The sequence below is a fragment of the Berghia stephanieae genome, chromosome 1 (genome assembly GCF_034508935.2).
Source record: "Berghia stephanieae isolate SIO BIC M18660-M18661 chromosome 1, UCSD_Bste_1.3, whole genome shotgun sequence".
NCBI classification, from domain to species: domain Eukaryota; kingdom Metazoa; phylum Mollusca; class Gastropoda; order Nudibranchia; family Aeolidiidae; genus Berghia; species Berghia stephanieae.
The window spans coordinates 116,729,225-116,741,724 of NC_088360.1; the positions used below are offsets into that span (position 1 = coordinate 116,729,225).

The 12,500-nt window shown below is 33.7% G+C and overlaps 1 protein-coding gene across 7 annotated transcripts in view; it reads left to right on the forward strand.

Annotated features, from left to right (window-relative positions):
- The window catches only part of LOC144962858 (regulator of G-protein signaling 22-like), an 81,406-nt gene that overhangs the window by 52,045 nt on the left and 16,861 nt on the right, over positions 1–12,500 (forward strand). For 4 of the 7 annotated variants that reach the window (XM_078896201.1, XM_078896200.1, XM_078896203.1 and 1 more), the window contains exons 18-22: positions 351–692; positions 3,674–4,375; positions 6,996–7,157; positions 8,691–8,870; positions 10,004–10,168. In XM_078896201.1, coding sequence (XP_078752327.1) covers positions 351–692; positions 3,674–4,375; positions 6,996–7,157; positions 8,691–8,870; positions 10,004–10,168 — 1,551 coding nt within the window. The remainder of the gene's footprint in view (positions 1–350; positions 693–3,673; positions 4,376–6,995; positions 7,158–8,690; positions 8,871–10,003; positions 10,169–12,500) is intronic. The other 3 variants (XM_078896204.1, XM_078896206.1, XM_078896205.1) reach the window with 1 other exon arrangement.

Consider the following 12,500-nt stretch of genomic DNA (forward strand, 5'->3'; position numbering starts at 1 on the left):
TTGCAGGCATGTCTTGATGAAAGATTTTATATGGTTCTTTAATTTAAAAACGATGATCGGAAATGTCACCATACCAAAATATAAAGACAGAACAATGTCACTTTTGAATGAGCGACATGATGACCATTAACCTTTAGTAAGAACGCATTAGGTGTAGTTGAAGTAATTCTCAAAGATACACATAAAGTCACAATCAGAAGGCAAAATGTTACACTTTTTTCAGGGTTGGCGAAACATCACTGCTTGTAAGCGAAACACAAAATAATTGCTCAAAAATATGATTAAGAATAGATAAAGATAAATTGAATGAACTTTTCAATAACAGATAACGGTAGAGTATATGTTCACAGGTCATGGAAGCGGCTGGAGGATGGGGTAAGTTCTTGGAGGATAAACCTCATCACGACGCTATTTTAGCAGCTCAGAAATACGTGGCGGAGCGACTTGAAAAGAAACATCTCCCCATGTTCTTAGCATCCAAGGCATTTCAAGAGCGACAGGATCCAAAAGTCTCGTCTGAGGACATTGCGGATGACATAAGTGTGCAGAAAAAGAAGCGTTCACAAGCTGTTTTAAAGGTAGTTAGAAGTCAAGGCTTTGAATTGTTTCTTAAGTTGGCGAATAAGTTAACTACGGAAGCTGATGATGATAAAGAATCTGGTGACATAATGAAACGACACGCTAAAGAAAAGGTAATATATTAATCTATATCTGATCCACTATATGTTTGTCTATGTCTATTTGTTTGTGATGTTTCTAATAGATGAACGTTCTAGCTTTTAACTGCCTGCTGTACGTTCAAGAAAATGGCAGGGTCTAGTGTTGTGGTCCGATCTTAAAACAAAGTTACATTATTTGTGGCACTAAATACATTTTTGTACAAAATTTTCATTTCTACACTCATTGAGTGTAGAACCACCGTCTTGGACGTATGTCGTTTTTTACTCATTTTAATATGCTCTGAAATGTTAATTTATTGAGCACTGTCTGAACTACAGGACATCATATATATATATATATATATTATATATATATATATATATATATATATATATATATATATATATATATATATATATATATATATATATACGGAAACAAAAAGCCTTTATTCATTTCTGTTCGGATACGTTGACTTCATGTAACCCATGATTTAACTAAGCTATAACTTGTCAGAAACTTAATTTTTAAAACTGAGATTTGAATGAAATTGGGGACCTTTTATATCTATCCACAATGAATAAAGTGTTGTGGCCACACTGAAATAGGTGGTTTGTTGTTGCCAAATAGTACACCGCTAACTACAGTCTCTTGTTCTTTGATTGACATTGTAACCTGTCATCAAAAAGCAATAACCATAAAGGCGCCCTTTAACATTGAGGCAAAAAGGTCCCCACTAAGGAATGAGCGTGGAAGATGAACCCCGAGATGCTAATGGTCCTCTTCGACATCCCAAACCAAATTGCTTACTTAGTCTTACGAAGAAGAAATTTATTTATGTTTTCAATACTCGTACAGCAGCATTATTTTCCTCTTTAAAATCTCATGGTAGATTGCATAAAAGTTGGTTATAGCTTATCTACATTAAATACCATGCTCCTAGCTCTCCACAATTTTATAATCTCCTGATGATGGAGCGGTCTACTTTTGATCCAAAGAGATGTGATATATATATTATAATAATAATAATAATAATAATAATAATAATAATAATAATAATAATAATAATAATAATAATAATAATAATAATAATAATAATAATAATAATAATAATTATAATGATATACTACTACTACTACTACTACTACTACTACTACTACTACTACTACTACTACTACTACTACTACTACTACTACTACTATACTCTACTTACCACTACTACTACTACTACTAATGATAATAATAATAATAATAATAATAATAATAATAAGAAGAAGAAGAAGAAGAAGAAGAAGAAAAAGAACAAGAGGAAAAAGAACAAGAAGAAGAAGAACAAGAAAAAGAAGATGAACGATAATAATAATAATAATAATGATAATAATAATAATAATAATAATAATAATAATAATAATAATAATAATAATAATAATAATAATAAAATAATAATAATAATAATAATAATAATAATATGATGATGATGATGATGATGATGATGATGATGATGATGATGATGATGATGATGATGGCGATGATGAGGATGGTGATGATGATAATAATAATAATAACAACAATAATAATAATAATAATAATAATAATAATAATAATAATAATAATAAGAAGAAGAAGAAGAAGAAGAAGAAGAAGAAGAAGAAGAAGAGAAGAAGAAGAAGAAAAGAAGAAGAAGAAGAAGAAGAAGAAGAAAGAAGAAGAAGAAGAAGAAAAGAAGAAGAAGAAAGAAGAAGCAGCAGAAGAAGAAGAAGAGAAAGAAGAAGAAGAAGAAGAAGAAGAAGAAGAAGAAGAAGAAAGAAAAAGAAGAAGAAGAAGGAGGAGGAGAGGAGGAGAAGAAGAAGAAGAAGAAGAAGAAGAAGAAGAAGAAATGATGATGGTAATAATAAATAATATAATATAATAATAATAATAATAATAATAATAATAATAATATAATAATAATAATAATAATAATAATAATAATAATAATAATAATAATAATATAATAATAATAATAATAATAATAATAATAATAATATATATAATAATAATAATAATAATAATAATAATAATAATAATAATAATATAATAATAATAATAATAATAATGATAATAATAATAATAATAATAATAATAATAATAATAATAATAATAATAATAATAATAATAATAATAATAATAATATCATTATCATCATCATCATCATCATTATGATCGTCATCTTCACTATTATTAAGGGGCGGTTTGGGTCTTTTCAAAAAAATCATTTTAATCATTCTGTATCGTCATTATAGGTTAAAAAAACAACATTTATGGTGAAAATTTTTAATTATCTGTGTCGATACCCATTTTGCGACCTAATTTGGGGGTCTGACATCAAAAAATATAACAATCTTGTGGCAAACGTTCCACAAAAAGTAATGAAGGAATGACCTCCATATTCTTCCCTCTTGTCAACATTGTACTATAGTGTGTCACCATAGAGAGATTTTACGGCTTTAGCTTATGGAATTTTTATTAGAACATTACAAAGTTGAGAATCAAAATATTATCACAAAATTGATGTTAAAATTTCAGAATTAGGATTATAATTCAAAATTCACATATCTTATTAAAAAAATCTCTCTATGGTGACACAATACATTATCTCTGTGATAACTGTGGAAATTTTCAGACAATTTCATTCAATAGATTCAGAGAAACGTTTGACACAGTATCCCATACCCTTAGAAATATGAGATTTTGAGAAAATAGCAAAATAGCTTCCCGTTTTTCACACTTTTCTTACTATCTGTACCATTTTCGACGATGTCTTTCATGCCTTTATAGTCTACTTTAAGAATTTGGACTTCAATTATATTATTTCTAGGGTAATAAAATATCAATTTCCACCAAAATCTCAAAATCAATTTTTCGAAGGATTTTCCTAATAATTAGACCCAAACCGCCCCTTAAACGTTCAAAATTAAAAAGAAAATAGTTTATAATTCTTTCATGTTTATATTCGTACTGATCTACACAAAAGAGAATGAGTGCTCGCACAAAAGTTTCTCGAACAAGCGCAGGAAGTTCTAAGGTTTGTGAATCTATCCCCGAAGAAGACCATTCGGAATTAGATTTTCTGGATGAAGAAGAATTTTCATTTGAAACGGAGACGAATCCCTCTGTGCCGGACTACAGTAAGATTAGCGACGGTGCTAAAGAAACTGAAAATATACAATCAAAAGTTGAGCTAAGGCATTCAAAAATTAAAAGAACGACTATTGCAACCGATTCAGCCACACAAATTAAAAAAGCTCCGAATGAATCCCAATCGGCTGCAAAAATTAAAAAATCACTCTTGATATCCGACTCAGGAGCGCCGGCTGAGGTAATCCCCAGAGCTGAGACTCCTAAGGGTACGGGTGAAGAAAGTAAGAAGGATAGCACTTCAACAAAACACAAAGACTTAAAAAAGACAGACTCTTCTTCAAAAGCTAAAAGTACTTCTAAAACCCCACCCGTCACTGACGAGGGTGATTTAAAAGGCAAGAGCAATGCTTCAGCTGCTTTGTCGAAAGGTAAAGATTCAAAAAAGGGGACCTCTTCAAAAGCAAAGCTAACTTCTAAAGCCTTACCTACAACTGACGATTCAAAACCTAAGGGAAGTACTGTTTCCATTAGTTACAAGGCTCCTGGGAAAATTTCGGTTCCAAGCGTGGATAGTACCGATGATGAACGAAATTCAGTAAGTGAAACGTTGATTTCTCTAATTTCTTTGGTTTTGTATTATTGCTCTATTGACTTCTTTTCTCGTATTTTTTGTCAGGTTTCATTACAGTTTTTCCTTCGTCTTTTTTGGACTATTTATGAGGTTATTTCGTTGTTTAAATGTGAATACCGAGGTATTATAATATGGTTTCAATTTAGTCGTCTCTTAATTAACATACTAAGCTAAAACACACAACTGCTTCCCCTGCCAATAAATGCGGGTGAATACGACGTAACAAGCATCTTTACCGACCCTGCTCTCTTGTTAATTTCAGAACACTTTTTATTACGTTACAATTCGACATTGCCCAATGAAAATCAATGGGAAACATTTTGCACATAATAAGTTTATTTACGTACCAGTTCCGTATATTATATAAAGATATGCTAAAAACCGGTCTCCCATACGTATATATTTCGAGTAACATTTCAACGATACACGCAGAATTATGTGTCACCTTTTCATTTCGAGATTAAATCCTTTCAAATCATAATTAGTCCGATAATCTATCTGTTTTTTTTCTTGATCTCGTTTATTTTTACGTAGGTTGTACACTGTTAACCTTGTCGTTTCTCGGGCCACTCATGCCGATCTGATCCCCGTCTTTAGCGGTTATCAAGTTCAAATTCAGATCCATAAGATGCAAAAGACCACTGTGTCCATCACCTCGAATCTTATAGACATCAATTTGATCTCATCACACAAATCATTTCACTCCTGTAATTCAATCCTCTTGGCGTTCTTGTGTATGTGGAAAGCGCGTTGAAATGATGTAGGGTCTGTCATATCTATTATGTCATGTGGTAGTTTGTTTCATTCACGCGAGTCTCGAACCCAGGACCTTCCGATCCGAAAGCGAGTGTCATACCATTAGATCACATAGTCGCACAAAGCCGCACAAGGTTAGAGTAAAATTGAACTCCTAAGGAGTCTCGGGTCTAGTTGTTTTGAATGTTGGGAGTCATTAGATTGCTTGATAGACAATTATGTGATAAATGTATTCTGGCCGAAAAGTACAATGACGTTTTGTCAGGCTACGATGATATAGACTGATATAACCCTTAGTGCGGCTAGGTGGTCTAGTGGTATGACACTCGCTTTCGGATCGGAAGGTCCTGGGTTCGAGCCTCGCTCAGCGCATAGATGAGTCATTGGCAAAGGCTCTTTACTCACATTCTCTCACCGTACTCAGGTGTAAAATTAGAACATGGTCGTTAACAGCGTTATCTCTGTACGAAAAAATTGTAATGTCGCCTAACAGGTGTCATGTTCCGTCCTAAATGTTAAGTGTTGCTGTTGGCCAGGGCTCCCCTGTAAAGCGCTTTGAGCACGTTTAGTGGGTATTGCCCTGTATAAAAGCTCAAGTTTAAAAAATTAAAACCCCTTTATGATTTTACCGCGTTTATTGATGCTTTTTTGTGTTCATTGATTAAATTAAGTTAAATTTCGAAAGTTGAGTTTTACATAAAGCCAATGAAAAGTTAAGACGTTACTGTTGTCGTTCGATGTTAATTGTTCCATTGTTTTGTTCGTTATGTTAATTGTTTCTTTGTGATCTTGAATTCTGGATAACTAACTCATGGGCCACTTTTGAGGAACCGAAGGTATGTCATTTTATGCCTTTAGAGGTGAGTACCAAAGTTTTGGAGGATTTAATAGCTAATTGATTACGTAATAAATTACGTACCTGAGACCCCAGCTAGTTTTTTTCAACAACTATAATTATCAAGTTTCACAGAAAAGGTCATGAATCATAAATACAATGGTATTTTTTATGAATTAATCTCAAAATTTGATCACTCACAGTTTTGCGATCAACATTTAGATCTGTAAATACCTACTCACATACTTTGTATGAACGTGTACGTTTGTCTGTATGGGTCGGTATTTTGTTAATTTTAAAACAAATGAAATGTAAAGACTTTTCTCAAACCATTTCGGATTCTGACAATTTCATTGCTGAAAGCTGTGAGTGCTCCATAAAAAAGTCCAGTTTTGAAAGTCATGCAGTCTTGGTGACTTCAAAACCTAAATTTTTTCCCTCTAATGATAAATAAATAAAAATTATGATAAAATTCCTTCTATCGTCAGAGTATATTCAAAAGTAAAACTGCAGCAATCCTGGCGTCAGCCGTAGTGCAGCGCCGCAAATGAGTAGTTGTGGTATGATGACTTGTTCAAGGTCATACGGCGCAGCCGAGAGTCGAATGTCGTAACTCAATGACATATCGCTGTGGCAATCTGCCCACTCGATTACTCAACTTCACAAGCCCTTTCTTATTTTTATGTGTCATGGACATATGATTTTAAAACCTCTTTTTAAATGATGTTTGGCTTTGTTCATATATTTATTATCTAATATAAATACGTTTTAAACGAAATAGTTCATAACATCTTTGCAATATGATGAAGACATGATATTAGCCATACTTCTAAATCCCATATTGATAAGAAGACCAAAAAAATCCATAAAAAGCAATGTCCAAAGATAATTTTGTAATAAGAAGATATCTTCATCAAGTTCATGTAATACACATTAGATATATCAGTATAAGTTACAGTCTATGAAATAATGATTGTATTTTCATTCTTACAGCTTCTTGAAAGCAAGTGGAAAAACTCTGCCAAAGAAATCTTAACGTTCAAGATGGCCATAAAGAATCCAGTAACGCGGAGACAATTCCAGAGATATATTGCTCTGCAAGGAGAATTTATGGAAAACGACCTCTTATTTTGGCTTGAAGTACAACGTTATAAGGTACCTATATTTTGCCAGTGATATTCAAGTTCTCATATTCGGTTCTCTAACCTAGCACCTGACAATCCCCCCCTGTCCATCTTTAATATGGATTTTTTTTTTTTTGCAGGCCTGCCTACAACCACGAAACATTCGTAGAATTATGAAATTTTTGCCCCAATTTTAGAACTGCATAACCATCTCTAAGTAATTAAAGATTAATGAAAATTAAAGTTGATATGATGCCAAACTAAATAATTTTAAGGATTGTAAGAGATATCCAATCATTGTGAAGGTAATTTTTTGTTGTTGTTGTTTGTTTTGTTTGTTTGTTTCTGGGGGGTTTTTGGGGGTTTTTTTTTAGTTAAATATGGTGACTAGAATTTTTATCCCCTAAGAATTACAAAATTTGAAACTTTCAAGTAGACAGGTCTGCTTTATGGGAAGCATCAAAATAAATAAATAAATAAATAAATAGATAAATAAATAAAATTCCCTTTATTAATCCTCAAGGGGAAATTTGTATTTAGGGTCTAATCCAAGGGAAGACTAGAATGCCGCAAAGTTAGCTAGGGCGTGGTGACTTGCTCAAGGCCACACAACGAGGCGGGTAATCGAACTCAGTACCTTTGGGTACGAAGCAAAGACCGTACCGCTGAGCCACGCTGCCCCCCTGATGTGTGTATCCTTTTCAAGTTAGTCGTCTAATGATTAACGTGGGTAACTCCATTGCTGTCTAGTTAATCAAACGACATAGCAAGGAGTTCGTCACACCAATCCAATCCAAACCAGGCTGTCGCAGCTTCGGCGCTGAAGGTAAACGCGTATATTGGTGTCTTCGCTTGTAGAGTTCGAGAGCCACTGCGAGTGGTGTTATAAATTTCTAAGTTCACAAACGAATGAGTTGAGAAAATAAATTAATTTTAGAAAGAATGAATGCAGATGCATGTTTGTCCGGGAGAATGGTTATCTGTATGCTTTTTTCTTTCTTGGGTTTCATCATATTTCGATCATACCTTTTTTTCAAGTATTTCTTGATAAGACCACTGCAGTGAAAAGACAACTGGAAATTAAACGACATTAATTTCTGAGTAAAGAATTTTCATGTCAAAATTGTTCTTTGTCGCCATAATTTTATCTGATTCGTTAGTATTAAACGGATATCCTTCTGCACTTCCTCCTTAACTAGGTTTGCTCATCGTAAAGTACAAATCAGCACATCTAAACAATAATTAGCCTTTCCACTTATTTACTTTTTTTTGGAGGAGGAGAGCTGAGGGTAGAGCACTAAAGGAAACCTCAACTTGGGAGGACTCGAACTTCTCTGGTGTCAGTTCGACGCATACCATGAGCTAATTTCTTCCACTATTATGGATAAGCCCTATTCATTTTATTTTTTTAAATTGATGCACCTGTTGGAAATGTATCATGATATTGCTGATTCATTTGTGTGTGTGTGTGTGTGTGTGTGTTGTGTGTGTGTTTTGTGTGTGGTGTGTGTGTATCATATTCTATCCTTATTAATGATATATTTCTTTCTTTCATCTTTTATAGGAAATGCACCATTTGCATATCGAAGATGTTATACTACAATCTAAGATCAATGCTATTATTCAGTGTTTCATCGATTCAAGCATCCCTCCAAGTTTGCAGATCGATATCCCGGCTGATATGGCGGAGCGGATTTTGGACCATAAACACGAAAAAGGACCATATCTTTTTAGAGAGTCACAGGTAATGCTTAACAATTTTTAAAGCTATTTTGTTGATGGTAGATTTTTATTGTCAAGACGCTCTTCTATTACATAATATATGTATAAATTTTCTAGGTGAACTTTTATCGTTAAAATCAAATTGCTTAGATGAATCAGGAGTAAAACTGGAATGTAAATGAGATTCTGCCCTACATTGGAAAAACACGTTTATAAAACTGTGGCCAGACACTTGTTCTTCAAATATTGATCAATTAAAATCACCCCCAATCTGTCAAAAATCCGAAGGACGAATTTTATGACAAAACTTTTAGAAACGTGTTTTTTTTTCAAGAAAAGCAGTATAGACTCCCACTCAACCCAATTTTTTTTATTATTCTTGGGTTTTTTTCTATTTCTCTTCTCCCTATATTTTCTAAAGACGTGAAAGGATACATTTTATTTGATTTCAAAGATGTATATACAGATGAGAGGGTCAACAGACTATACCTTGCAATCACATAAGGAAATCTTAACTTCCTTTTAGAATTGCCATGAGTCTTCATACAGCTTGTATTTATTGCTTCATTCCTTTAATAAAATGGTCGCTTTCCTCTGTGTATGGGATACTATTTCTCCGAAATCTGAAAAGACGTGTTTGTCACTTTGATATTTCTCCAAGAACAGTCTTCAATTGAGAAAGAAAGATCAGTGCGTTATCTTGTCTACTGTTAGTATTTAAAGATACTTTTTAAATTCTTAGAAATTGTTTTCAAAATTAAGGATCGCGATTAAGCTTTGTATTTTTAAAGAAAACATTTGGAGATTTCCATTATACGCTTTTTACCACCGACAATATCGATTTTGGTCTAGCCCTTAGTTTTACTTGAAGCTCGTTCTTTGAAATGCAACTTTTTGCCTAGACTACCCATTTAAGCCGGGCCTTATTTTACTCTCTTGACACACGGCTTCTTAGAAAAGCACTGATGTTGGGAATAATAATATATCAAATGCTAGTTAAAACAGAGACTGCTGGCGTACTTGGCGATAAGGATCAAAGTTTGGGGAAAGGAAGTTAAATATCAGTTTATACGGAGAGTCGCTAACTATTTTATTTCATCATCATGTTTGACAATACTTGTTTTATCTACTGTGTCTAATTGTATCAATTCCCAGCTGGCAGTGTTCAGAATACTTCTGACTCAATGGATTCCTTTCTGCGAGTTCCGTAACAACATGGACAATGAGGAGAAAGTCATGAAGACTTTGGATCGGCATCGTCAGATAGCCCAACAAAAGGAAAAGAAATATCAGGAGGAGCTAGAGAAAGAGAGGCTACGGGTAAGCGAAATTAAAGATTACCATTAAATTTCATAGCTCACGTGAAATGCCAGTCGGAAGTTCTAGTAATAAGTGAAAGGCCCAGGTATTTTTGTTTGATTACTTGAGACCTATCTCCCCAAAAGATAATTTGTCGGGTTGAGCTTGAAGCTGAAAATTGAATCGAAAGCCAAATCTATTAAACTTGGGTTAAGTTGTTGTGGGAAAAGTGTGGACGGGTACTTATACCAATAATGATGAGAATTATGGTATTTGAAGAAGTACGGGATGAAAACAGAGAATAGAAATATGACGGTGTCAGAGAGCCAAAATCGGGATCCAATCAGGCTGGATAGCTTAGTGGTTAGTGCGACTGTTCGCTGACCGCTCTCTCACTCAGCCAGGCAGTGGGTGTCGTATCAATTGAATCCCGGATGTGGCTCTCTGACAAAGTGATATTTTTATTCTCTGTTTTCATCTAGAACTTCCCCATACACTTTATTTCTCATCGTTTAATTTACATTATTGAGGGATAAAAGTATTATGTCTTACTTGGGAGGAATCTAAAATGTCATATTTCTGACCATTTTCTCGACATTTGGTTAATCAGGTGGAGGCGATGGGTTACAATAATTAGTTGAACCACAAAGCAGTGAGTTTGTTTTGTTTGTTTTTTTGTTTTGTTTTGTTTGTCCTTGTTTTCTTTCTTTGTTTTTTCTTTTTTTTTTTTTGAAATGTCAAAGTATACTCATCAATAATTTGCTTCATGAAAACAATCAAATAGAAGCGATAATCATACTATTAGCATGTCTGCATTATAAAATAAAATTCGCCAATCCACTATGATACGGTTTATGAAAAGCAAAACTACAAATGCTTTAATAACGATTACTGAATGAAGTAATCTGACAACTCTTGTTTAGGCAAAACAATCGACTGATTTAATCCATAAACTTCATCAATGATCTTGTTTATCATCTGTATTTCCTGTCTCGTATCACTTGTCCCTCTCTGACTCTTATTGTCTTTCCGTATGTTTTGGTCGTTGTTGCTTTTTATTCTTTCAAATATCCTGTAAATAAACAACCACTTATTAACAGACTTTGAGAGCTTTAATTATAGGAACTGTAATATATGGGCGAAATGACAAATACATACGCACACACACGAACACACACACAACCATCCATCCATCCATCCAGACAGACATACAGATAGATATACATACACACATACATACATACGTACGTACGTACATACATACATACATACATACATACATACATACATACATACATACATACATACATACATACATACATACATACATACATACACACTGAAAGAGAGAGAGAGAGAGAGAGAGAGAGAGAGAGAGAGAGAGAGAGAATGGGGGGGGGGGAAGCGGGGTGTACTGAATAACACACACTTATTATTAAGATCCCTTGCTCAAACATTAAACTACGTTTACAGTTTTAATGATAAAATATTTTGAAATGGTTTATCTTGGAAGAAGACAACGTCAAGAAAATCAAGTCCAAAGGTAATATTATGCTCCCCACATAAATACTTCTTAACAATGGAAATCACCAATATATTATTTCACTTTTGTATTGTTGAATGGCTTACAACAGTAGAAGCACAATCTTATAGGAGACCACCACATACTAGCATTGCATAATCACCAGAACAGTTAACTGTAAGTAACTATGCGGCCAAAGCGATAAACAGAAGTCGATCGGCGGTAAGTCAAGAGGGCGAGAAAAATGTGAATTTATTTTAATTATCATCATTAATGTAACAATCTTGATTATTGTCTATCTACCATAATTTCAACTGCAATGCCCGTCAAGAGCTCGCATTTTATGTAATTCAGAGGTAACTTAATGCCAAAACTGGACAGTTTGCCACAAGTCTATTTGAATGTGGGTATGCCAATGGCAGCCGTATATTATATATATGTAACATACGGAAATTGTGCTCAAACAACAACTACTACTACGACTACTATCACTACTACTGCTGCTGCGACTACTACTACTACGACTGCTACCACTACTACTATTACTACTACTACTACTACTACTACTACTGCTGCTGCTGCTGCTACTACTACTACTACTACTACTACTACTACTACTACTACTACTAACTACTTCTACAACTACAAATACTCTAGCCAAGCTGAGTATAATTGTAAATTTTGCATATCCAAACGAAAGTTAATTTCGATGCTGCTGCTGCTACTGATGATGGTGATGATGATGATGATGATGATGATGATGATGATTATGGTTGTGATGGTGGTGATGGTAGATTTGCGGAGCTTATGGTATGTCTTATAATACAACAT